General features: G+C 41.9%; 1 protein-coding gene across 2 annotated transcripts in view; it reads left to right on the forward strand.

The window, feature by feature from the left end:
• Positions 1-27,845, forward strand: part of CALCR (calcitonin receptor) — a 195,248-nt gene that overhangs the window by 126,732 nt on the left and 40,671 nt on the right. For both annotated transcript variants that reach the window (XM_075419331.1, XM_075419329.1), the window contains exons 4-7: positions 155-265; positions 10,080-10,192; positions 14,362-14,453; positions 21,749-21,875. In XM_075419331.1, the coding sequence (XP_075275446.1) occupies positions 155-265; positions 10,080-10,192; positions 14,362-14,453; positions 21,749-21,875 (443 nt within the window). The remainder of the gene's footprint in view (positions 1-154; positions 266-10,079; positions 10,193-14,361; positions 14,454-21,748; positions 21,876-27,845) is intronic.

Here is a 27,845-nt window from a genome sequence, read left to right on the forward strand (position 1 = left end):
AATGCCACTCAAAGTTTAGCAATAGCAAGGGGGTTTATGGCAAAAAGAAAACATGATTGTCTGCAGACAGCAGTATTCCTTGTGAGGCTAGAACAGAGCAGGTTCAGGAGTGACAGTGGGTGAATTAACTACTGCATTCCTCTTAAATGTCCAGGTCTGTTCTGCAACCGAACCTGGGACGGCTGGTTGTGCTGGGATGACACACCTGCTGGAAGAATGACTGCTCAGAATTGCCCAGATTATTTTCCAGACTTTGATCCAACTGGTACAGTATTTTTTTTTATCATCTTATCTTTCAAAGGAAGTCGTCGAAACATTCATGCCATTGAGTGGAAGCATGTTCCCAATGGCATTTTTGCAGCATTGTGAAATCTCAGAGTTTGGCTGAAATTAAAATAGATCAAGATTTTGGGTTGCCTAATTTCTATATATTAATTTAAAAAATATTTGATACGTATTTACATTTTTGTAAATATAATGCAAGGATTTATGGAACCTAGTTTACCAAAATACTTACTACTTAGTTATAATATCAAACCATTTTTATCTCCTCATTCTAAGTTTTTATAATGAAGAGAAAATGCTAATATACATTAAATGTATATGAGCATGTTCTTTGTTCAGTTTTTATTGGAAAATATTATTTTATGGAAGAAGAGCAGCAGAAATAGTGTTCTTTCATTCTCCAAGTTTCAGTTGTTCTTTCATTTCTTCATGCAAATGCTAGCAGCCATGCAGACTAAGGGAAGTAATTCAAGAACATTTAAAAGGACAAATGAAAGGAAAAATCAAGGACAGAAATATTGCTAAATAGTTATGAGGAAATATAAGTGTTCTAAAGTCCACAAAGAGTATTGTTTGAAGAAAGACACAGTTGTATGGTCCGTGCCCAGGACACGTTGCTCATAGGCAGTGCTTGATGCCACAGTGTGCTAAATCCAGCACAGACACAGTGTACAAACTGCAGGTAAAAACGATGAAATGAAAGATTTGGGGGAGGGAGGGTATATAAATCTAAAAATTTTCAACAAGTTTAAACTAAAATGTATGTACTCAGCTGGAAAGTAAGGAAACAGACTTTTGCATAGCTGTGTATTAATTACCCAGTACCATCAGCTAAAACAGTTGATTTTGTTGAGCTTGTTGCTTATTTAGAAATAGAGGAGTTTCCAGGTTGGATTGGATCCAGTATGCATTTTGCTGAATCCCATTTGCAGTAGCAGACAGATTGATCAGTATTTCTGTTCTTTATAAATCAAGCTACCCATGACTAGAGAATTCACCCAGCAAGTGGGAAACTTCCAGTGTCATCCCCAGTTTGAGGGGATTCAAACCTGCATCGCAGCTTTGATGGATAAACCTCCCCCTTTCCAGGATGGAAGGATCTGTGTGCCTGGAACATGAGCTAGCATGGCAGTGTGATTGTCCACCTCTTGTGGGAATACCCTGAGACCTACCCCACAAATCTTTGCAGCAGTTTACATCTCTGAGATGCAGCGGGAACCAAATCACAGTGTCTTGTCTTTTGTGACCTTGTTTTGTTTTCTGTCATACTTAGTCTTGACATCTTTTCTGTACAGTGTCATAGTTTTCAAGGAGGAGTCTTGTAGCAGGGCCATGCTCATAGCTAACTGTTGGAGCACCGGGGGGGGAACAGGCTGAGGAGCTGGGACCCTCAACAGGAGAGATGCCATTGGCCTAGGTCTCCCTCTCCATGGACAACTGCTTCAGCCACTAAGCTGTTTGCACAGAAGATGCCAGAAGAACATTTTAAAAGAATTGATCAAACTTGGTTCAGTTTCCAGACAGAAGTGCCCACATTTAGGAGAGAGCTTGATGCTCTGGATCCTGAGGTTGCGCAAGTGTTCTCCTACATGCATGTTAGAGGTGCTTCCTGAATGGGGTCTGTACCTGCCGCTTCAGCCGCCATTTTGTTCATGATATCCTCCCCATGTGGCAACAGCCCATTTGATGAATAGGACAATTTACTACAAGACTTCTACATTCCCTGCTTCCGTGGGTTTAGTAGAAAAAAATTGTGGTGCTAACAGTTGTGTATACTCCATGTGTTGGTGAGTTAATACCTGGAAAAGGTGGTATTGGACAGCCCTGTGATCACAGAAGTCTCCACACGACTCGAGGTCCTCAACCCTCAATGCATGGGAGGGATTACAGAGCCACTTTCCTGCTCGCTCCCAAGCCGCCTATTCCCGGCTTTTCCACTTGCCCACTTCCACTTGTCTCTGATGACTTGTTCTGAACTAATTGCTCCATTACAACAGCACTCTTCAAAGTAACTCTTGAAGCCATCCATAGAGAAGCGCCACACTCTACTTATTAATGCTTATTAACACCAAGGTCTGTTGCTCATATGTCTGATTGCAAATCACTGCTTAACATACACGCGTAGAGTTTATCCCACAGTGTGTGCGTGCTGTGGTTACTCTTTCTGCCACACTTTAAAGCTTGCAGATCTGGGAATTTTTTAATATTCCTGTGCTCTGTACACAGCCACAGGGTGAAAAGCCTCCTCGAGTAATTAATTTCCTACTGTACTCTCTGCTGTCCTGTTTAGGAACAATACCCATGGTTTTCTGGACACAGTATTTTCCCCTGACATGTCTCTCTTCTCCTTATCGGCACCTTTGTCAGTGTCTTAGCTTGCATCCTGGTCAGCCAACACTGTTTCCCTGGTTTGGAAGCAGCTCAGCTTCTCCTGGTTGAACCAAAGACGCTCTCCTAGAGTAGCTGTTGAGTAGCGCAGCACATATTATAGCTGCAGCATCAAAGCAGCAGGTAGCCAGCCTTTGGTTTACAGGTGGCTGATTGTCACACAGGGACTTAATAAAGTAGGAGGGAGAGAGGAAATCGTGGGAGTGACTAGAAGTCTTTCAGCTGCTAATGGAAGTGGCTGCCACTTACAGGTGGCCAAAAGCACGATTTCAGCTGTCCTGAGAAGATTGTCAGGGTTTGTGTCACAAGTCATTATTTCCTTTGGTAACTTATGCCTGTGAAACAAAATACAGCTAGATGTTCTGCTGAGAAACAGAAGATTCATCCTAAAGAGCAATGACTTTACAAGATGAAAACTGCAGTGCCTGTCAGATTTTATTCCCATTAAGTCTCCATGATATCAAACCACCTCAGTATGTATTTCAGGCATGCAAGTAACCCCATGAAGTTTTGAAACAGGTATTTCACCCTGTGCTGCTTTGTACTGTACTGAGATCTGCAGAACCACGGTGTATCAGCTCACTGATGGCTAAGTTACATTTGTTTGAGGCTATCTATAGCTTTGAGTCCTGGAATAAAATTATGGCATGAAGCTTCTTTTTTGTGCTTTGATGCTTATGTTATTCAAAACTGGAAAAGTGTAACATTATCTGGCAGCATAGGATCGGATCCTCCTCCTATCTGCATCTGTGGGTGCTGTATACCAGCTCTCTATATCTGAACCCCCAACAACATTCAGCATTGATGCCAAGAAGAAATTGCTAGAGTATGTTAAAAAGTAAATAAGCTGAAATCATATTCTGCAGAAAATGGCCCAGAAGCAAAATGACAAAAAGAGCACCAACATGCTCAGTGCTCTGTTCATTATGTGTCTGGCAACGTCACAATTATCTACCCGATGTAGTCCCACGTGTTTCGCTGAACTTACATCAGTTCGTACTAGATAGAAATCTGGGTTCTGAAAGAAAGAAAGACCACTGTGATAATCTAGTCTGTTCAGTTAGGTAGGGTTTCCCACACGTCTTTTCCCACTTGAGGAAGCTCTATCTTGTGAAGGAAAATGAGTATCTTAAAGCTAACAGACAAACAGAAACCCCTCTCTACAAGCTGTGACAATGTTGTCCTTTTCGGTAAACAACTGTTGCCTCTTGCAGCAATCTCTTTCTCACAATAACCATCACATGCAATGTGATAATGCATAAAAACAAATCGGTTTGTCTGGAATACATACCGAGACCTACTGTTTTAACTCCAGTGACAGCAGGAAATTCATTGTCTCATTCACTCCTGACTGTGAAGCTCTGAGCAGGACTGTGTTTTATAGTCCCTGTTCAGGCAAGATGCACAGTTTCTCTTGAATCATATTTTATATTCATATTTTATCCAGGTTAATCTTTGGTGCAGTCACTTTGAAATGGTTCCAGGTCACACTGAAATTGCTGGGAATTGAATTTGATAGGGATGTAATATGTAATTCATGCTCATAACATTCTTACTAACAAAAAAATGGGAAATAGATCGTGGATGTGGTGGCCTTCTGGCAAGACAGATTTACTGCAGCAGCAGCAGGAGCAGAGCATCGCCCTGTGCCATCCATAGGCTGTTAAGTTTGTGGCAGGGGAGTGTTATATTACCCACCTAACTCTCCCTGCACGGTGCCTTTGGTCAGGTTTAATTTGGCGCAATGACATACAGCAAAAGAGCTGAATGTACAAGTCGTACTGTGGCAGCCGTACCTTCTCATTTCATTTTTTGCTCCATTTCCTTTTTGGCAAAGAGCAGTGGCTAAGAGCAGTAGCCACCCCAGCAGGAAGCAAGCCTGACCCAGCTTTGTGATCCAGGGCTGCGTTTAGCAAAACTGCTCTCAGTTCTCCACTGTGTTTGGTTTCTGTCTTTGGTTCCATTTTGTAGACCAGTTACTCATAACTCTTTGTGTGGCTCCAAGAGCAAAGTTTCTTGACGTGCAGTTTGGAAACCGATCCATATGTATCCATCAGCAGTTACCACAGAGGATGACTGAGCACAGCCTTGCCTTCCTGCTCTGACACTGCTTGGGGGTGCGAGGTCTCTTTGCTCGGGAGCGTGGATCACGGCAGCGGAGGGGGCCGAGGCACTGCGGTATTTCTGTTCTCTGCATGCAGCTCTCTTGTGCCATGCTGCGGTCTCTGAACTGCTTTGTCTTTTTTAGAAAACACCTTTAGAGAAATAAGGATATATGCTCCATGCAGGAGCAGGGGGAACAGATTGAATAGCTCTTGCACACCCGTTTGGATTTACCAGCTGTGATGCCTGTGACCACAAGGGACGGGATCTGACGGACACAGGTGCACCCTTCTTACAGCTAGCAAAGTCACAGAATCACAGAATGGTAGAGGTTGCAAGGGGCCTCTGTGGATCATCTAGTCCAACCCCCCTGCCGAAGCAGGGTCACCTAGAGCAGATTGCACAGGACCTCATCCAGGTGCATTTTGAATATCTCCAGAGAAGGAGACTCCACAACCTCTCTGGACAACCTGTTCTAATGCTCCGTCACCCTCAGAGTGAAGACTCACGTTCAGATGGAACTTCCTATGCTTCAGTTTGTGCCCATTACCCCTTGTCTTGTCACTGGGCACCACTGAAAAGAGTCTGGCCCCATCCTCCTGACACCCACCCTTCAGATATTTATAAGTATATATTAGGTCCCCTCGCAGCCTTCTCTTCTTCAGGGTAAACAAGCCCAGCTCCCTCGGCCTTTCCTTGTAGGAGAGATGGTCCAGTCCCCTAATAATCTTTGTAGCCCTCCGCTGGACTCTCTCCAGTAGTTCCTCAACAAAATGTACAAAGCATTCAGCTGAGGAGGCTGCCAAGCTGACAAGAGCAGGCAGGCATTGCAGATGAGAAATCATGGCCTCCCACAAACCAGAGAGGGAGAGACCTTCTGGGTGGCAGCAGCAGCTGCATCTCCTTCCACCCGCTCGGCCGCTGGACACCTTCCTCAGGCATCCCCTAATTCAAGTGCCTTCCCGGCCGGCGTCTCGCCTGCTGTGTACCCAGCCCACTGGACACTGTGCCTTGGCAGGGCGACGTACCTGGGATACGCTGGGCAAGGAGCAGCACCCTCGGTGGGCAGGAGCCCCAGGGACCTTCCAGAGCATCCCTGAGCTGCACGGGGAGGGCTGGGCTGGGAGAGCCCTTCACTTGCTGCCACAAATGCAGATTTCCTGGCTCCGCCTAAAAGAGCCACCTCTGTGTTTCTGCTGCTCCTATTTTCCTGTCTTGAAGTGATGCCTAGACAGTGATAAATAAAACAAACCTGAACTTGCTGCTTCTTTTCCCTCTACCCTTCTATGTATTTGTGTCCTGCTTCTGAGCAAGCTTGACAGCCGTATTTTAAAAATCAGTTCTTATCCCCACAATGCACAATATGACTCTGTTATACAGATTCCAGTTCTGCGCCGGAAGCATTCTGATGATAGTGATAACACTGGAATTGAAGTTTTCTAGGATCTCTGTTGTATTTTAGCAGAAGATTTTTTTTGGTCTTGAAGAATTTTCTTCTATAATGTTTTACTGAGGATGTAAGTAAACTACATGTGCTACATCAACAATTCCCTCATCTGCAAAACTAAGTGTTTTGGTTTGGCCTGGATAAATGCCAGGTGCCCACCAAATATGCTCTATCATTCCCCCTCCTCAGCTGGACAGGGAAGAAAAAATATAATGAAAGGCTCTCGGGTCAAGCTAAGGAAGGGAGCGATCACTCACTAATTACTGTCACAGACAAAACAGACTGAACTTGGGGAGAAAAGGAAAGTTTAATTTATCACCAATCAAAGCAGAGTAGGATAATGAGAAATAAAACTAGATCTTAAAACACCTTCCCCCCACCCCTCCCTGCTTCCCGGGCTCAACTTCACTCCCGATTTTCTCTGCCTCCTCCCCCTGAGCAGCACAGGGGGATGGGGAATGGGGGTTGTGGTCAGTTCATCACACATTGTCTCTGCTGCTCCTTCCTCCTCAGGGGGAAGACTCCTCACACTCTGCCCCTGCTCCACCATGAGGTCTCTCTCACAAGAGACAGTTCTCCACAAACTTCTCCAGTGTGAGTCCTTCCCACGGGCTGCAGCTCTTCATGAACTGCCCAGTGTGGGTCCCTTCCACAGGGTGCAGTCCTTCAGGAACAGGCTGCTCCAGCGTGGGTCCCCCATGGGGTCACAAGCCCTGCCAGCAAACCTGCTCTGGTGTGGGCTCCTCTCTCCATGGGTCCACAGGTCCTGGCAGGAGCCTACTCCAGTGTGGGCTCCCCATGGAGTCACAGCCTCCTTCAGGCATCCACCTGCTCTGGTGTGGGCTCCCTTCCATGGGCTGCAGGTGGATATCGGCTCCACCGTGGACTTCCACGGGCTGCAGGGGGACAATCTGCCTCACCATGGTCCTCATCACGAGCTGCAAGGGAAGAGTCTCTGCTCCGGTGTCTCGAGCACCTCCTCCCCCTCCTTCTTCACTGACCTTGGTGTCTGCAGAGTTGTTTCTTTCACATCGTCTCATTCATATGCAAAAATATTACTACTGGTTAATCTTTTTAGACACTTCACTGCTCCCATGAAACTGCCCTCGTGGACAAGATTTCTCTCATCCAGTTTTCCCAGACAGCTCTTGGAGTGTCTGTCATTCTAAGCTAACTATATCCAGCCTGCACAACTGCCCGTGAATTGCATAACTCTGAGGTTGCTAAGTCAAGTGAGATAAATCCTACACAATGTCACTGTTCCTTCACTTTGAGTAATGCAGTGCCCAAGTGGTGCCCTGTCCAAGCTGAGAGGGTACAGACAGAGCCTAAAAAATCAGTGTTTAATTAATATTTGAGTAATCTTAAAGGCCACACTTCCATTTTGCCTTTTTAACATTGCCTTACCCATACTTACACATTTGTGTATTTCTTCAGAGCTTACTAGATTCTTCTGGGTAGCATAAAAACCAACATGTGCCCAGTTTCATAATTCCACACCTACTACTGGGTCACCCTGGAATAACTTGCAGTAGAACAGTGGCTGGGTTACAGACTCACAGCTTTTTTTCTGTACACAATCATAGATTTAGAAGAGATGTTTGACCTGTTTTAGTCACTGGGATGGACAGTAGGGAAGCTTCTCCTCCAGTCCTGTATTCTGACATCACAGCAAGAAATCTGTGGGCCATGGCCGCGCCGCTTCCAGTCTAGGATCAGTGGCATTTGTCTGGCTTCAAGGAAAAGTATGAGGCAACAGGTTTGTCTCAACTTACAGAGGCCACATTAAACTTCATCAGAGTGCCTACCTAGGCACTAAAGTACAGGGATGATAGATGATATTACTGTTATACTCTATAGCATACTAAGAAAAGCTGTGTACTTTGCAGAGTGCATGGGACAGTAAGTACGATGTTTGTACACGGTGTTCCGTGGTAGCGCAACCATTAATCTTTTATCTATGACTGAAAACTTTTTCCAGCTTTAGATAATATCTGGCAATGAGTACAACGAGAACATTGCTACACAGGCAGGCTGAGATTATCTCCAAGCTGCAGCGATGGAAGGCTGCGATAACACGTACTGCTTCTTCTTGGTGGTGTTAATGCATGTATTGATTTTCAACAAGTCCTCCAAAATAGTGATTTGAAACTCACAATATTTTCAAAAGTATGCTGGGGTCTGGAGGATTGTCTTTTCTTTTCTTTTTTGCAATGGGACAACTATGTAAAGTGTATTTCTAGTCGGAGGAAGATAACTCAGTATACCTTGCCAGTATGATTGATTGCTTTCCTAAGGGTATATAGAGGGAATATGAATATTCCAAATTAATAAACTTGTTAATAATCAGAGCTGATTAAGAAGAATAAATGCAAAAGTTGAACACAAAAAATGAAAATGTGCATGTTCAAGTGGTAGTTGGCTCTGTAAAAGTATCTTGACTGGAAATGCTGATAATCTAGGTATAAAGCCAATAAAATTACAAAGATAGAATAGCAAAGGGAAGACAAGATAGTCTTTTTAGACTATTTGAAAAGTCAGAATGAAAAACTGTGTTTTTCATAAACAAACAGCTGTGTCACTATCTAAGAAAACATCAAATAATTTAAGCTTCTGATCTTATCGTGCCTTTGAGCAAACTTTCCAGTGACTCCCATATGGCTAATGTTTGAGAGAAGGCCAAAGGAATTAGTCCAAAACTTGACAGGTGATTGGGAGTGACTGTCTGCGCCTCAGCATCCAGGGTTCCCCACGCAGGAATGTGAGAGTGGCCGGGAGGACACAGGCACAGCACACATCTGCGTCTCCAGGCATCCCTCAGAGCTGTACGGTGCTGAAGCCCCAGCTGTGCCCCCGCCACCATAAAAGGACACGCACGGAGGAGCATGAGCCTGCAGAGCGATACGTGTGGCAGGGCTTGCAGGAAAGATGCCAGAGCCACCTGCGGCACGGGAACCAGCACAGGAGAGGCCAAGCACACATCAGATTAAACAGAGAACTCTGCAGCCATTTTAAATTAAACTGGACACTTGGGACCTGTGCCAAAATGTTTGGGAGGCTGCTTCTCGCAGTGCCTGCATGCTCTGCAACCTCAGAGGAAAACGAGCAGTGCTCCTGCTCACCCCTGGCAGTGTTTAGCCGGCACAGAGGCTGGGGAGGACTCTTCACCCCTCTGCATAAGCACAGGGCTGGCACTGGGTCTGTCACCGGGTCTGTCACCATCGCCAGCACCCAGGCTCTGGTTTACACATTGCTTGCTGCCCTTTCTCTATACGGTATTTTTAATTAATTATTGTTTCCCTTGATACCTGAAACCCTGCTGCAAGATTCAGTCCGCTAGATCTGTGTATGAATACCAACATGTCCTAGCGAGTGTAGGTTTGAAAACAAAAAGTTAGATTTGCATGCTAGCCAGTGGGCAGATCCATTTTCCAGCATCAATATTGCAGGCTGGGACGAGATACCACTGTCTTTGCCTGTCTGTGCATGCTTCTGTCAGGTTTGGCATCAGAGCCTAGCATTACTTTCCCTTCCATAAACAGCTTTCAACGCCTCTTTGAATGAATTATTCTCACATAAATAATTTCATCTGAATGAAGGCTGGGTATATATACTCTACTGGATTTGTTCAAGACAAAAGGAAACAGATAAACATCAAGTATACCATCAGATAAACCTCTCAGAAAAAAAAAAAAAAAAACAAAATGGACAAATGTATGTTAATTGCACAAGTTGAAAATCCTTTGGATTTTGTTACACAGGCATTTTATTTCCAAACATATAAATTCTTCTTTATTTATTTTTAAATGCGTAATATGCATACGCTAAAATAATTATTATTGTAATTTATCATCAGAGAGGGCTTCAAAGTACTGTGATGAAACTGGGAACTGGTTCCGCCATCCTGAGAGCAACAGAACTTGGTCCAACTATACCCTGTGCAACTCTTTCACCGCTGAAAAACTGAAGGTACGCTATGGTTAAAAAGACAGTGATTGTTTGGGAATGATTTTGGGTGGGGCTGGCAGTAAGACACAGGTGAGAGGGATCAGAATAGTTCTCATCTTTCAGCTCTCTTTGTTGCAAAAAAATTTAATAGCGTTGTCCTTGTGATCTTAGCTTATTAAAATTATTTGATGAGTGCTCAAACCTAAATATAGGTTTGCTACTGGGTGGATAATTTGGTAGCAATTCATGTGACAAGTTTTGCAGTATTTTTCAAATGCATTTTTTAATTCCTGTGATTTTCTCTGATTGTCCAACAGTTACAAAATTATCCCTTAAAATTTCAATTTTTCTTTCTGTAATAAGTATATTCCAAGCTGTTGATGTTTTTTCTTGCAGGGCTAGAAATACTAATGTAAGTTAAAGTTATTTTCCTTAAGCAAAGAATACTACCCTGTAGTCCTTTTGAAAAGAAATACTTCTGAAGGTACCATTAATCCAGAAAATCCTACGAGCCTGAACACAGTCAACTTTAACAGTTTGGCTGAAGTCATTGAGACTATTTACAATTATGAATTAAGCATTTGCAATAATATTTCCAAAATCAAGTTGCTAAGGTGAAAGACAACTAAATATAAAAACACCAAAAGAAACAAGGAGAGAGAAATATGAGAAAAGCTTAAAAAAAATAAGTTAGGAAAGGTCATGAAAATAAACATATTTCTCAAATGTGAGTGGAGCTCCAGGAAAATCTGATTACAGATTTGTGACAGAATAATTTGTGACTGTTTGGAATTGTGGAGGAAAAGAGTCAAAAAGTTATTTGATTTGGGGTTTGTGTTGGAGTATCTTTCTTTATGCAGCCAAAAAGCAGTATGTGGTTATATTCAATAATGATTCAGCCTAAAGGTCCTTGGAAAAGTCTACTGGACCAGGCAGGAGGTGAATTCTAAAAGTTTTTGCAGCATGAGGAACCATCATGGTAACATGGGGCTCACCTATGTGACAAAGAGAGAATAGTACTAACAATCTGAGCTCACAGAGGTATTAAATGGAAGCACTGTAAAAATATAATTTTTCCAGATGTTGGCCCTTGTAGGGAGGCAAAAAATATAGTCCTGTTACCTATTATCCATGCCTTCCAGAAGAACAATTTTGGACATCATTCAAGTAAAGTGCAGATAGAACACAAAGGAAAATTATACGTACATCGAGATTCTTCTGAAACAAAAAATGATGGAAAATACAGAAAGAATCTATCTTTACAGAAATGCCAAGTTAGATTATGACCTTTAATCCAGGTCTTCAGAAACAAGAGTATGCTTCATTTGTAGACTATTTCCATGTACCTACAGACAGTATAATTAACTGAGTAGAAGGTATTCCTATTGGAGAATTCTCTTTCCTCGAGCAAAGAATTCTAGAAGAATTTCTAAAAAACATTTAACTGTTTCTTTTATAAGTTTTCTAAACCCAGGATGACAAAGTCTGCATAAGATAAAAATTTGGTGAGTCAGCATGTTAGAAGTCCTATATGTCAGAAGGAACATAACAGATTGCCAGTTCAAGGAGTGCAGCAATTAGTAAAATAGTTCATTATTTGTTTGAAGTTAACTGGAAATACCAACAAGGTATGCTTTTGAGGCAGAGCACTTAAAAAAAAAAATTATAGCCAGTTCTTCAAAATACGATGGTGGGCCATATGCTTTGTTAGCTGACAGTTCAATCCATTCTGATCTGTCTTTGTTGTTATGTTTGGAAAGCTTTCTTGAGCAGTTACCATGGGAAGTTTGCATGGAGTAATCAAAAGTGCCATTGCTGAGTCCCAGATATACACTTAAACTGATTTAGCAGTTGTATGCTGAAAGGTAGATATTTTGAATAATGAAGAGTCCTCTGAAGTGCACATAGACTTGCCTGTAGGTATCTGGAAGCCTTTCCTACTGCTAGCTGTTTCAGGCTAAGGGTTATATATGAGACAGGCAGCAAAACAACATGTTTTTGAACAGTTCATCTGTAAACTAAATTCTGACTTTAAAATTATATCAATCTAATATCATGAAAAACCTTAGCAACCACTTAGTATGGAGTGGAAGAAATGTCAAATGCACAGAGGTAAAAACCTCTCCCACTACTCTGCATTCAGAAAGTGGTCTCATATTCTCTGCACTCTGGTCCGCCCTCTCTGGGGCACCTGGTGGTCTCAGAAGAAGCTGTCAGGCATTTGCACTCACTAGCAATGTTGTGGTTAGGCTTTGTGCAGGAAAACTAGGAGACCTAGGGTATTTGCAGTAAATATGCATAGAGTTCCATAATCTGGTGAACGATATTTACACTCAGATCATGTCTGCTCTACATGGTCAGGGTGGTGTAAATGTGACTTTGGTTTAAATCTGAATCAGGCCACCACCACCTAGGTTAATGAAAGCAGGAGCTGATTCCAAAGTTGTAAAATGACTGAAGAACAAACTAGGTAAGAAGATGTGCACCTTTGCTAAGACGAATAGATTTGTTTTCTGAATTTTGTTCGGATTTGTTTTCAGATGAAAGTTTAAAGTTACTTGGAAACACCAAAAAAAATGTGAGTGGCTACAGAAAGCAGTTCATCTAATCACTGAAAAAAGGAAAATTGCTCATGTGTAACAAACAAAAATTGAATGAAGTGGAGCTGAAAAGAAAATAAACCCAGCAGAGGAACTAAGTCCTGCTATCTAGTCTTTTTTCAGGATAGGCTGATACTATATTAGTGCTTTCAGAAAAGAAGGCAATGGTGAAGCCTGGCATGCCATTTAGCCTCCTGCAGTCTTCTGACAGCTGTGTGATGCTGAAGACCTTATCTGAGACTAACATATGACATTTAAATATTGCAGCATTCTGCAGCCCAGGTGCTGTCCTGCTATTTTGTTTCACTATTGGCATACAAAATGTGGTCAGGCCTGTCTTGGATTTCACTGATATTAGTTGAGGTGAAAGCCCGATTATCTGTTCATGCATATGGGCGTCCCAGAACTGTAAGACCATCTAGTTGCTCAATAACAAGGTGCACGCCAGTGTCAACCGGAATTTGTCTCAGGGCATGCTATTCTAGTGTGGTAGGAGTTGAGAATAATTTTCATCTCATCTGCTGGTTTCGTGACTCTGTAGGCCTTAATCATAAGCCCTTTCTGACCTCTCCTCTCCAGAGGGGAGAATCCAAGCATTTGTACCCACTTCTCATAACACAGCAACTCAATCTCAGTTATTTTAGTTGCCTTCTTTGCACATTTCCTAGCTCTGCCATGTGCATAAGATATGGAGACTAGAAACACACATGCATTTAAAATGTAAATAGAGGGACAATGATGTTCTACCCTCAGTGCCTTTCCTGATGATATCCAACGTTTTGTTGACTTTTTGGCTGTCATTACACAGTAAGCCAATGATTCAGAGAACTGGCCAGGACGACTCCAAAAACTCCTTCCTGAGCTTGGTTTCCAGATCTGAGTTCAGCATGGTGTAGGCAGGGTTTAGATCATTCGTCCCTAGGTGTATCACCCCATTTTTTTACGTATTAAAGCTCTTGTGGCATCTTCTTGTCGCCTAAGTTATGTGAGGCCCTTCTGGAGTCCCTCACTGTTATCTGGAAGACCTAAGTATCACCTGGAAACTTACAAGATTTCTCTGCATCAGGTCACTGATGAACATGTTGAACAAAATGCCGTCCCGGATACCAGTCCCGAGGGCACATAACCACTGACTCATCTCCAAAAGTGACCATTAAGCTTTTGCTCCCTGTTGTTTAAGCTGCTTTCAAACCATAAAAGCTTTCTTCCAGTCCTGGGGCAACCTATTTTCTTTAATAATTTTGTGTGTGTGGAAACTTGTAATTGGCTTTCTGAAAGTCTGAGTGTGTTGTCTGATGTGCTCTCCTAGGGCTCGGGAAGTTAGTGATGCATAGTGTGAGCAGGGATCTCACCAGTTACTTCAGTGCAGCAAAAACAGATCAGCTCATGTAAGAAACACTTATCTCATTTTTAGACCATGAGTCATGCTATTTAATAGATTGCTGATATTAAAAGTATATTGAAAAAGAACCTTTGAAAGAAAAGAAACACAGAATGGGAGTTTGATTTTGTAGATTCTTCCTTCATGAGAAAAAACCCTGAGTGCCTTAAAATTGTTTATGTTTGCCTTTTCTTCTTGTTAAATTGCAGATGGCGTTCATACTTTATTATATGGCGATTGTTGGCCATGCTTTGTCTATAACATCCCTGTTGATTTCCTTGGCAATTTTCTTCTATTTCAAGTAAGTATTTCTTACAGACACTCTCTCTTCTTTCCCTAAGGGATCTCAAGTGGTAATCAAAGAAAAGCTTGGAAGGGGACATGGCAGCAAGAAACAGCTCTTCTGAGTGCCGTTTTGTATAATTCTCATAAAAAAGTCTCAACATAAAGTCCTCTCACCAATGGGACATCTCTCAGTGGTGTGTAGCCAAGATCATGCGATTAGATTTGTCAAGACTGGTGTAAAAGTGTAGCCCGTAGGGAAATGGTGTAACTAGAGATGCAGTAGGGCCCTTCATTTACCAGTTGCCTGCTGTCCCTTGAAGGGCACGTCCAGCCCCTGGCAGGTGCAGGGACTGCACAGGGCAGGGTCTTGAAGCCCCCAGCTCCTGAAGGACAGGAATACCTTCATCCAATGCTGAAGGACTGAACTATTGACTGGAGTAGGGGTTTACAGGACTCAGCCCTAAGCGTGAATCTGACACTAGTGTGTAGGCTGTCATCAGCATTAAAAGGAAAAACAGTGATGTGCTGTATCAGAACTTTAAAAGGAGACTAAACTGATATTCACTGAAAGCATTTCAGGTACTGTATGGCAACTTAACTAGAACATTTAAATCTTATCCTTTAGTGAACCTGTCTGCACGCTATTTATTGTAATGTGTCTGCAGTTAAGGAACAGAGGGAGCTCAGGTTTGCCATCAGACATGTAGTCACAGCTCCAGTCACAATCAATAGTGAAGGGCTGTCTGGGAACAGCCTTCGGTTTCCAGCTCCGGGAAATGGTAAGCACTAGAAGACATCAAAGGCACTGGGAAAGATATTCAAGAATAAACAATGGACAAGATCCTGAACTATTGTACATCCAGAGCTATGATGACTTGCATAGGCTGTATTCTCCTAGCTCTTAAGCAATCTTTTTAAGATATTCCACTTTTATAAAATGATTGTAAGCTGCAAACTTCCCAGAGTGACACCAGACTCAGAAATCAGGGTTGTAATGTCCATTCACAGATACTTTGACGAAACAGAATGATACATCCAGTATAACGACCCAAATGGGATGGCATCATACTGATTTCACCAAAGGTGCATCAGTTGCTGTAATCAGATAGCCAGACCATCAGTTCATGACCAGATATAGGGAAATGCTCACCATCAGTAGAGTGTATCTGGAGGTAACTGCAAGGTAATCTAAAAGGGCAGGTGAAGTTTTCCAACTTTACCTGAATAAAGGTTTCCAATGATACAAAGGAGTATTCCCCACACTGCACACTGGGAAACAAAGAATAGAAACAACTACAAATTCTTCTGAATAAATAACAAACACAGTTATAACCTAATGGACTTTTATTGCCAAAAAATATACTTCATTGAAGAATACAAATAAAACCCAAGCTCTTCAGAGAATGCGGTATTCTTTGAGCAGTCAATAATACAAGTAAAATGGAACAAAAAAAAAATCTTTTATTTTTCACAAGCTTCTTTACAGAGTTGAAGAAAGAATAGTTGCACAATAATGGCAACCCATAGTAATTAAAAGTCCATCACAGTTGTCATTGTAACAGTATACTGTTTCAAGATTGTCATTTAGCCTGCAAGACATTATTTCAAGCTACAATTATGCCAGAACACAAATAGGCCTGTGTGAGAGTATTAGTAAGCTTCTTTCTACGTGAACGTGAACAGATTTGAGCCCTTGACAATTTTTTATCATCTTCCTCATAGAAAGATAAATTATATTCTTTTGTATATTCATCAATCTGTTTCAGCAGCTCAAAGACATATTTGCAATCCAGAAGTATATAATACTTCTAGGCATTAATTATATTTCCAGCAAACAGACAAAGAGCATGACTTTTGTATACAGGTCAGAATTTATCATTTGATTTTATTTGGTTGATGTTTGTAGAAAAATGAAAGCCAAAAATATGCCCTCAAATCTCCCAATTCAAATTTAACAAATACATCAAATGCATTTGTTCCAGATTTTAGTGACCAAAAAAAAAACTGTGAATTATAAGCAGGTTCTAAACGAATACCTTCCCACTCATGCCAAATCATGAATGTATATATGCCTTATTTTCAAAGAGACAAGGATTCATTCTCTGTAGAACCTTTGCTTTCCAAAGCAGCTTTTCACACTGAAATTTCCAAGTCTGGTAATGGAATAATTGGGTATTTCTTCTATTCCTTTATCTTGCAGCCCTAACTTAAAGTTTATTTCTGTAAACATTCAGCTGTTCCTTTTTGTCACCTATAAGGCCAAGGAATCTTAATGACATACACCCAGTGCATTTTCTATCATGACCATTTAGTTTTAAACATTTGCTATGACTCTCTTAGTTTTTATGTGTCTATACTAACTGGCATTTAAGTGTCTTGGAATTGGTAGATTTAGTGTTCTGCAGCATAGGTGAAGAACTTCAATGCAATGTGACAAACTTTACATGCTGGATTGTGAGATATCATCAACTTCATTATCCAAATTTCTGAGGTGTATTTTTGGCCACAAATACACTTATGAAGGTATGTAGAATCCATCAGTACATAGCAAACACAAAATTCCAGCTTATATATGCACAGTAATTGCATAAATTTGGGGATAAAAAGAACCCCTTGCTGAACCCCCATCTCTAGTGGACAAGGGATGGTTGCCTTGCTCTAAAACTCTGCAGTGAAAGGTGCTCCACAAAACCCCATATACCTTGTGCCAGTGCTTGAATCTGTTCTAGCCTCAGGGTCCCTGAATTATTTAATCTACATGTTATAAGAGGCATCGTAGCCATTTCTGGTCTCAATTTTCATGTATGTATGCTACATGTCTATGAATATGTTCAGGTTGTGCGCCTTCTAATAGTTATTTTCTTAGTAACATTATGCAAAACTTCTCCCTGGTTACTTCATCCATTGCTGGACCCTGAAAAGGTGCACCATGGATGGGGGTGTCCAAATAGGCTGGAAAAGGGTATGCTTAGTAAATTCAGAGGCCAGAAGAAGCTGGCAGAAATCTTAGGGCTGTACGGTTAGATGTCTGTGCCTCCACTGTCAGACAGGAAGGGCAGTAAAAGAACAAGCCCCCAAACATCACCAGCACCAAGAGTGAGTCTAGGAAACATAGGAAAATTAAATGGTTGGACTTTGCATAGACTATAAGAGTCTGTAAGATTACAAGCCCAAAATACGTGAATCCAAAATACAGGCTGTGAATTCTGCTCATTTCCAAAGAGGGAGTTTAGTGAGTGACTGTGATAACATGCAGTAATCAGATACAGATACAGCTAGAAACTCTGCCCCATAAACTGATGAATTCCCTTTCCATGTATGTAAAGTTGAAAAGCACAAACCACAGCCACAGTAATGCTTTGAGAAAACTGGAAAGAGCACAATTTAATCTGATTTGGTATCCTATACCCAGGCTTCAGAGTTCTTTGCGACAGTAAAGACAGGATCTGGTTAAACCGACGGCCCAAAATGGACCAAAAAGCTGATTCCTTGCAGTGGCAAGGCAGGATTAGGTTGTCTGAGTCACTCCTAGCTCTGAATCATAGACAATGCACAATACTGACTGGTCCCAGGCCACGCTGAAAGTCTTCTCTTTGCAGCAGCCTTCCAGACAGTAGCACACCTCCTTCTCTCTTTCCTCCACTTCTCCTTCCCCTTCCATGACTAATACACGACACAAAGGTTACAGGAAGAAATAGAGAAAGGAATTAAAACAAATCACTGCAAAATGAGAGGACAAAGAGGAAACCAAACCACAATTATAAAAAAGTCAGAATAAAGCTGTATGGGAGCAGGATTCATGTTACCTTCAATTGTTTTCTATCATCTGGCTATGACAGCACGAGATTATTTGACCTTCAATAACAGGCAAGGTGTCAATCAGACAGTCAGTCAGATAGCAAGAGATGGTTTCGGGGCCATATAATAGCCTTTGACTGTAGAGGCAGCAACAAATAGCTTGCAGAGTTTGCTGTTTCTCACATGTAAGTCTCCTGGCAGAGATTTTTTTTTCTTTCAGTTTTGGGTATTGATTCATAATGATCTGACACCACAATGTTGCAGTAATTTTGGAAGGGAATACTGAATCAGTAGTGACGAGCATCACTAAGCAATACTAACTCATAACAGGAGACAGAGTATTCATAAAGTAGAGTGTCGAACAGTGACGTGCATCACATTATTGTAATATTTTTATAATTGCAAACCGAGACTCCATTTATCTTATATGATAAAACACAAAAGAGAAAAGGAACTCCAAACTCCAAATCACTTCCAAATGAATTATTAAAACAAAGACATTTGTATAAAGACAGATGGGCAGTACGATAAGTCTATGTTTGCAGAATAATAGATGGTGTGTTATGAATGAGCCTGCAGTCTAATTTTTGCCAAGGCTTTTAAAGGGATTTGAAGAAGGATAATGGGTGGAAGGATAATTTGTGGAAGTTTGTTGGGAGTTTTCCCCAGGGGTAAGGGAGAGCATGGTAGAAAGCATGAAAATAATTTGAAAACTAAGCTAGTGGGTATGAGATGGAAAATAGCTGGCTGGGGATGAAAATCGGTTTTCTCGATATCCATGAAAGAAGAAATGGCAGAATCACAGTGGAGATCTATGAAGAAAATAATGCTAAAAGCTGCATGGAAGTCAAAATATCCTGGATGCAATAGAGAAGTGGAGATAAGAACTCGAAAGTAAGGGTGACTCTGTGTGTAGATAAGAGGACCTATCTCTGTCAGAGGAAACATAGAAGCCATAGGATAGATGTGAAACACAGAAGAACCACGAGAAACACAGGATACTCTGGAACTCTGAGGCACAATTGATAGAGGGATAGTGACAGAAAAAACTCACAAGCTTTAGACCCTGATAACTGGCTTTGTGATGCCTTCTTCCATACTGATTAATAAAGCAGAGTAGGGAGCATACAGAAGCGTGGGCCGGGGGTGACAAGGAGCCTTCAAAAACACCACGAAGGAATGATTAGAAAGAGGGCCAGGAAGAGAGCTAAGAGGGATCAGAGGAGAAGATTACAGATGATTGTCAAAACCAGCAGAGAGGATGAATCAAGTAAGGGTTTTGGTTTTGCTAGAATGCTCTCCTCTCTGTATGAACTGAGTCAGGCAGGTGCTGATGCCATTTTAATGGCAAACACTGAAGGTCAGATTAAAAAGTGAGAGTATGGAAAAATATGCTTAATGATCCAGACGGGTCTTTAACATGAAAGCTAGAGTCAAGGAAAATGTGGAGAATACTGAGAGAAAAGCAGGAGAGCAGTGCTGGAGTAAAAGTAAGAGAGGAAGGCAGACAGGGAAAGGAGCTTGGGCAGCAGATGAAGGCAACATGCAGTGAAGGACAGTCCAATTTAATAGACGAGTAAGGCTGGCAAAAGTGAAACAGACCAGTGAGGAAGGACAGGAATGGGAGTGGAGGCACATGTACATGGCAGAGATTATCACAGATGACTCTCTCTCAATATCGTTAGCCATGTAGAGAGGCAGCTGGAGAGACAAGAGTCTGCATCTCTGTGACCAGAAGCTGAAGAGATTGCTCTGAGTTATAGGGAAGTTTTTATTTCTTGGGAATAGGATTGGCATCATACCAATCCTCTTCCCAGAACTACAAGATAAAGACAGCGGGACATGCGCATGCGATTGTGTTCCAAGAAATGTGGGGTCAGTAGCATAGGCAAAGTATAGTGATGGAGAATGGGGAGAAAGGAAGAATCAGGACTGGATAAATACCACCAGAGCTTAGGAGCAGAAAAGGAGCGTTAGACTGGATTTGTGATGGGGGCAAATACAGATGGAGTAAGCACAAGAACACAGTGTAGGACAAACATCTCCAAAGAATGTTGCCCAGTATCCTGTTCTACAGTGGATCAAGCTGATAGTGCACCTAGCTCCATATCTAGTGTTCAACAGTTGACAATAACTGATACTGAAGAAAAATATAAAATCAGGGCAAGTATAAAGAGATACTCTCATTCCTAGCCCCCGGGACCTGCATTGCATGGACATGATGAACCAAAGAAGGTGTCTTGGTAAATAAGGAGGTCAACAGAAGTGATGAGCATTATAGGATGCTGATGACCATAACCAGAAAGACAACCTCAAGCTGAAGGAAGAATTGCATTCAATGATTCAGAAAATAGGTGTAAGGGGAACTAAGAGTACATGGCAGGTGACCAAGGAGCTAAAAAAGGAAAACAAATAAATAAACAAGCAAGCAAAACAAGCAGAAAAGTTCAGTCGGTTAGATTAGCTCTCTGTTTTTAAACAAAATGCATTCTGCATTAGCCTCCATACACAGAGCATCAGAAAGTCACAGCCTGTGCTCCGTTCCAGACTTAAAACACTCCTAGTGCCGAGGAGAAGGCTTGCCTTAGTGAGGCAGCGGTACTTGCTCATAGCTTTTTTTAACCTACCAGTTTTGCCTGCTTGCTCTCAGTGATCACTGCATACAGACATCACAGCATTATCTAACATTTCCATGACTGCCTTTCTGCAATCACCTCCTGCCAGCCCCAGGCTGTGCTCCGAAGCATGGAGTGCTGTGGGGGTGTTTTTCTCTGCATTGGGGTAACCAAGGAGGTGCCGTCAGGGTTTGGACATGAATTAGAAAGGGAGGATGGTTCAGGTCTGAAACTGCAGTCATGATTTGGATGGACAAGAATCCTGTGAACTTCTCTTGTGAAATTCAGCTAGCCAAAATAACAGAAATCCTGCCCTCCCCAAAATCAGCCATTCAGAAGATATTGCTGCTCCTTCTGAGCAGGAAAACAACCTCTTCTGGTTTGGGATTTTAGCTGGAGTTAGAAACATGCAGGATACCAGTGCAAATCCCCCTGTAATTTAAGGGGATTCCTGCCCAACGTTCCCATCCTGTCTCACCACTAATTCCTAAAGTAGCAAATAATTTTCATCTGAATATTTGAGAAATTGAGTCTCCAGGGAACAGTTGCTTATAAAGCACTATTCCTGATGTTCATTACTTGTGTCATGCGCATCTAAATTCTCAGGGTTCTGCTTCACCACTTAATATCTCAATGACTATGAGATAAAGAAAGGCATCAAGGGTTGAGAACGTAGCCATGTGGCTCTTTACAACATGGTCTAAAAAGCATGTGGTACTGAACAGGTGTAAAAACAAACCCAAAAATTTGTCAGAGGTTATGGCTGCAATGCAAGGCATCTATTTTCCAATCACTCCTTGCCAAAAGGCATTCTTGAGAGACTGTTGCCAGAAAGAGCTTGTTAAAGTGACATCAGAAGAAAAATACTAATTTACGATGTGTGCTACATATTTTTCAGGAGCCTCAGCTGTCAAAGGATAACACTGCATAAGAATTTGTTTTTTTCTTACGTGCTGAACTCCGTGTTTACAATCGCCCACCTCATTGCTGTTGTGCCTAACCCAGGCCTTGTAAAAAGGGATCCTGTAAGTACTACATGACTCCTCTCCATCTCAACACCAAAGTAAAATTACTACAGCCACACCAACACCAGGCATTCCTATTTACCAGTTAATGACAGCTGTATGGTAAAACACACATGGAGGGTGCAGATTCTGAGAATTTCACTGAACCTTGCTCAGACCTTTCAATGAGCAATAAAAACCTTTGCATTTGGTACAAGAGGGAGAATCCTCAGACTTGCTTCAGCCAGCCCAGCCATATAAAGGTGTGTCAGATCCCCACTTCTCATGTGCCACATCCCCATGTCTCTCAGCACTACCTACCTGACATTTCCCAGCAAAGCCCCTGAAGGGCCAAGTGGTCTTGGTGGTCTCCTGTCCTTTCTTACAGACACATGTGCTGGGGAGAGGTAAGGATGGAGAGGGATATGGCTGTTTTTCAAAATCTCCCCCAGAAGATCTGTTTTCTGCATTTTTTCTTGGGAGGTAGTAAATCAAAAGCAATAGCTTGCTTCTCTGCTCTTAGACAGTGATGCAAATTGTGCCAGCCCCTCAGCTGATAAATATGTATGGCAGATCTCAGTCACTCAGCTCTGATCTTGCTCTCTAACAGAGCAATTGCATTGTGCTCGCCGTCGTTACAGCAGCCCCAGCTGATGTGAAATTAATGCAAGCCTGGGAATCTCTCAAGCTATGTCACAACACTGATCAGCTTGTCTTCTAATAAGATCATTCAATTACGATTCAACCATTCATCCGCTTCTAATTTTGTGAAAGCAATTAAACATTAGCACCTGGTATTATCTGATCACGTGTGCATCTCAAAAGAGTGGTGGTTAAGTAAGCTAATTACAGCTCACTGGTTAAGCCAGCTAATTAAAGCAGGAAATATATAGACTAAAGAAAGCATCACTGGTTCCAGGGACCATCTGGAGATTAAAAAATAGAAGAGCAGAAGAATAATTAAATAATCACACATTTCATTTCTCCTTCCTGCATATCATCGTACATACATAGCCTGTGCAAGAGATGCAATGGAAATACACTAGGTATTTGAAGATACCAGACACCTAAACTGAAGTAAGATCATTACCTCAGGGTTAAGAATGATACTTCCTGACAGCAGAAGTAAATTATCTGAAGTGAAATTATCTAAACTGAAAGTTGAGGCTGCGTTGAGAACTCTTATGCTCTAAGATTTCATTAAAAGACTGTATCTAGTGCCTTTGGGCTGGGTCTTTATTTGGAGTGAAATACTGACCCCAGTGAAGTCGATGACAAAGCTCTCAGAGGCTTTGATAGAGCCACGTAGCCACAGGACGGGTAGCGGCATGCGGAGTATCACCGGATGAGAACCCCAGCCTCCGTTGCTATGGTCACAGACACCATAGAAATGACAGAAGTGATTACCTTTGGAGGCCGTGGAGCCCCAGAACAGTGCAGAGGTTCAAGTATGCAGTCAGCTTTCAGGTTTCCGGCCGGAAAGTGAAGAGAGCCCTTAGTGCTGAATACCGTCACGGAAATCACCCAAGCAGTGTCTTTCCACTGGTGTTACGGAATACAGCTGTGTTAGAAAACCTGGCTGCAGCTAGTTACCTAAGCACATGCTTTGATGGACAAAGCCCTTGTTTTGCACTTTCTTCTTCCAAACCAAATGTGCATGTCTTTGACTCAGCAGTGAACTGCTGTCTAGAGGCGAGGTACAAAACCTGGGGCCAGAAGACCGGGGGTCTCCCATTTTTGTTCTGCAGTCAAGCACGGGATGAGGGTAAACTCACTGCTGGGTCTTGCCTCAATTACTAGATTTCACACCCTTAAAAAAATAAAAAAAAAAGACCACAGAAAAAAGGAGGTGAGGTGACCTGCTAGAATGTTCAAAGTCTCCCAACATTACTAGAAAGTGTATTCTGTTATTTTAGTATCATAATAAACTTGTAAATCCATGACTGGCAAAAGAAAATGAACTGCCGCGGTGAGTTTTTAACAGAAGATGAAGGTACATATAATCTCCATATAAGTTTATGAAGACTTAAAGAGTTTATATTAAAAATGTACTTCTTCCACAAGGTAGATTCCCATAATATTTTTATTTTAATGCCAATTAACAGAGAAAATGAAGTCTTTATAGCTTGGTTTCTTTCTAGCCCTACTGCACCCTCTGTTTTATTAAGTCCATTTTAAAGTGACTACTTCTGACTGCCTGTAGTTTGCTGCATTTATCCACTTTTCTCCTGTGTGTCTGCTGAGATTGACAGATTTGTGTGTGTGTGTGGCTCCTACACCTTCAATATATACAGAAATACAGAAGCATGTAGAAGGAATTTCACAGATACCCCTTACATAATGACCATATGCAGAGATGAAGTTGGTGGTATCTATTCTGCAAAATAATAAATGTGTTTCCACCCCAATAGCTCCAGCTATTTTTTTTCCCCTGCCTAAAGTTTCACAATAGATTTTAAATATGCAACGCCATGGGAAAAAATACTTACAGTGAATACATATTTATGAGGGTATCAACAAATCCATATAATTTTGAAAGAAGAAAGAAGGTTCTGTTAAACAACAAAGAGAAGAGACAGGAGGAGCAAGAGAGGAAATTCATCCCCAACACCAAGACACCCACATTCTCCCTATATCCAGACACAAAAGACGTGAGACAACCCAAAGCATCACTTTCATGAGGAGAGGCCATACAACATCCTTACTTGCATATAGTTTGCTGCACAGAGTTAAACCCTTTGATCGTTCTGCTTATGTAAAATGGTAAGTCAAGTCACTTGTCCAGTATATCTTCATTTACTTTTCTACTTCATTTTTTCCTGCCTTCTGGTTGTATAATATTTTTCTCTCTTTTTCACTCAGATTTATCTGTGTCTGAAGTGATGGAAGAGAAAAACGTGAGCCCAAGTGTCTATGCAAGCAGCAAAGAAGCAATGAAAAATCTTCAGGGACCCTTGAACAAAAATAAACATGACACATGTATGAACACTTATTCACATTTACTGAAAAATGTTACACGATGTAATTTTTTGCATGTTATATCTCAAGTAGCAACTGCATTAATTACACTGTTACTGGAACAGATTTTATAGGAAGGGGTATCTACTATCACCTGCTTAAATGAGACTGACCCACAGAAGAATGGTGATCTGTGAACAGCACATTATGTTCTCCATTAAAAACTCAGGAAATATAAGTAAAACTGTTGCTGACTAATCTTTTAATATAGTCTTGCATATCAGATTTGTATTTTTCATTTTTTGTATTCCACAAGACTGGTAGTTCTAATAGTACTCTTGGGGTAAAGGAAGATACAGCTAATGACTGGAGGGATAGCTCTGCTAATGAGAAACTGAATAATTGATCAGATTCGTGGGCAACAATATAAATGTGTTTGTAGATGGGACAAAGTTTGATAACAAATCAGTGATGGTTAGAACCTCTTCCAGAAAAGCTTTAAGAGGTCTTACTGTATTTTTGTCACTTTCCTGTTCTAGCAGAGATATCTGTTCTCTTCTTATTGCAGGCTGTTCTGTAGCCTCTTCACCTTTCATGCAGTAGTTTCACCCCTGCTTCTGGAACTGTGTGGTGTGAAAGTTTCGATTTCAATTGCAGTTTTGTAAAGTCCATGGCAAGGGCCAGAAGTCCACTGAAAGCTCCAGAGAGCCCTGTGTGAGCTCTAATGCTTGTCCATGGTATATCAGAGCGTAATGCCAATGCATTTCTCTAGTATCAGCGGAGTTGCACTTCTCAGTGTATAATTTTTTGCTTCCTAAGAGCATTTGCTGTCCAGACTCCTCCTCACCAGTCTTGTCCAGCACTGCTAACCTGCAGTCCCAAGGTATTTCATGTCAAAATATCCCAGACCCTGTGGATGATATTTCGGCAGTGTGATCCCAATACGCAGCCTCTTATTTAGGAGGCTGACCGGCATTTCCTCCAGAAATATGATTCCAGAAAGGACCTTATACTGCAAAATGCATTGTGGTCCTGAAGCTGAAGACATCAGACCCTGAAGCTTTTTCCTGGGTTTTCAGGCTGCATCTTTTCTGCTCAGGTGAGGAAGACTTGCACTCTCAGCCACAGCAAGGATGGAGGCCAAATACCCAGCATGCGGGCCAAACTGCAGATTTAAATGTCTCTGTGAAAAGTCTGATTTAACTTGTCATTCTGACTAATTATTGTGCACCTGCACCATCCCTGGACCCTGGAGCTCTGCCGTTGTGGCGGTGACAAGTGAGCACTCCCAGGACAGTTGTTCTCAAAATCAGCAAAACCTCAGCATCCCTGGTCTTGCAGTCATCGACTGCAATTCTCCTGCTTGGCCACAGCGGCTGTTTGCAGCCACTGGGGTTTTTCTGTTAAGTTGTTGTAACAAAGTACATGCTGGCTGTATGTGCAAATTGAGTGAATCCACTCCAGATTTGCTCAAATTCATGACATGCCTCCAGAACTGCTACTCAGGAAAGGTTTAGTATTATGAATTTTACCCTCAGAACTGAGCAGCAGCGATCCCTGAAAGGTTGTTAGTCTTTCACTGTGTGGAGTTGTGCTTGACTGAGTTCTGACACTAATTCAGTTCTCCGTGCTTTACTGAGGGTTTTTATCATTTTTTCCCCTTGCTTTTCCTCAAGAGATGGGAGAGGCTTGTAATTACAAAGTGAAGATGATCTAAAAATATAGGGTGGCACCCGGATAACCATAAATTTTGATCAATTGCACTGTCTCCAGTGCATCTGAGAGACTGAAAGGTGAATAGATGATACGTCATTAGCTCCTGAAAATGCAGGCATGGAAAAATGTCAAGTAGCAACTTGTTCTGAAATGTCAGATCAACAAGTGCAAATGCTAACATTTGCCTTTTTGGTGGATTCTGTGCTGTGCTGTATGGACATCTCGTCCCCTAATGAACTCCTGCTCCTGTGCTTTCCACACAACGCCTCCCACATGAACAGCACATTTAAGCAGCTTAGGTTTTGGTATTTCTCAGGGAATATAAAGCAATTATGTTTAGAAATTTTGCTGTTGTAGGAGCAACTACTAATTCAAGATAATTCAAATTAAACTTGAGGTTCCTTTCCTGGTTTTCCTTAGTGTGTGTCTTTAAAGGGATCTGTATAAAATGTGAGAAATTTGAGTGTGAATTGGCCAAAAAGTAGATTTTTCAAAATCCCTCAAAAGATGGACATCTCCAGAAGGTGTTCCCCTCCAAAGGACAGTACCATAATTTTTCCAAAACATAATATTCCCCCTGATACCGTGCTGCTGCAACTATTTTCCTCACTGGGATTTGTCTGATTAAATGGCAGTGCTGCCAGTGCAGGCAGCTGTGTCTGTGTCCAGGATCCAGTTCCCATCACTCTAATGCGGGTGGCTAAAACAGGTCAGGTGAATTAAATGCAGCATGCTCGTTCCTCTCCAGGGACTGCTTCAGTCTACACATCTATGCAGTGCAGTCAGACATCCAGGTTAGGTGAGATAAAGCCCTCCGTGCTATTTCATTGCCCTTTGGTGACTGCTGCGTAGCTCTGTATTATTGCTCATTTTCAGGCATGATCCAGCCACCCTGCTCCTCTTCAAGGTATTTAAGACCAAACAGAAGTAGCCTGAAACAGAAGAGTAATAAATGAAAGGGCATCGAAGCACATGGTGTAAGAGTATGGAAGAAACGGTAATGACTTTGAGCAAGAGAAAAAAGGCAAGAGGCTTGGGCTAGTTATGTACATAGCCTTTAGCTTTAGTTGGGACAATGAGCTATCAAACAATAATAGGTTAGTTATTTGGATGATTAAGCTCCTTTCCTCACCATTTCATCTCTGAACATCTTATGGTTGCAAACACCCAACTGACCATTTTCTGAATTTCTGCATGTCCCCTCTCCCCAGCATTCTTCAAAGGGGTGATGGCTCCCTGGGGAGCAGGTGACCCCAGGAAAGGCACTGGAGCAGAGTCTGAGTGCATATGGAGTTTTAAAACACCCACAGGCATTTA

The sequence above is a fragment of the Opisthocomus hoazin genome, chromosome 4 (assembly GCF_030867145.1).
Source record: "Opisthocomus hoazin isolate bOpiHoa1 chromosome 4, bOpiHoa1.hap1, whole genome shotgun sequence".
NCBI classification, from domain to species: Eukaryota; Metazoa; Chordata; class Aves; order Opisthocomiformes; family Opisthocomidae; genus Opisthocomus; species Opisthocomus hoazin.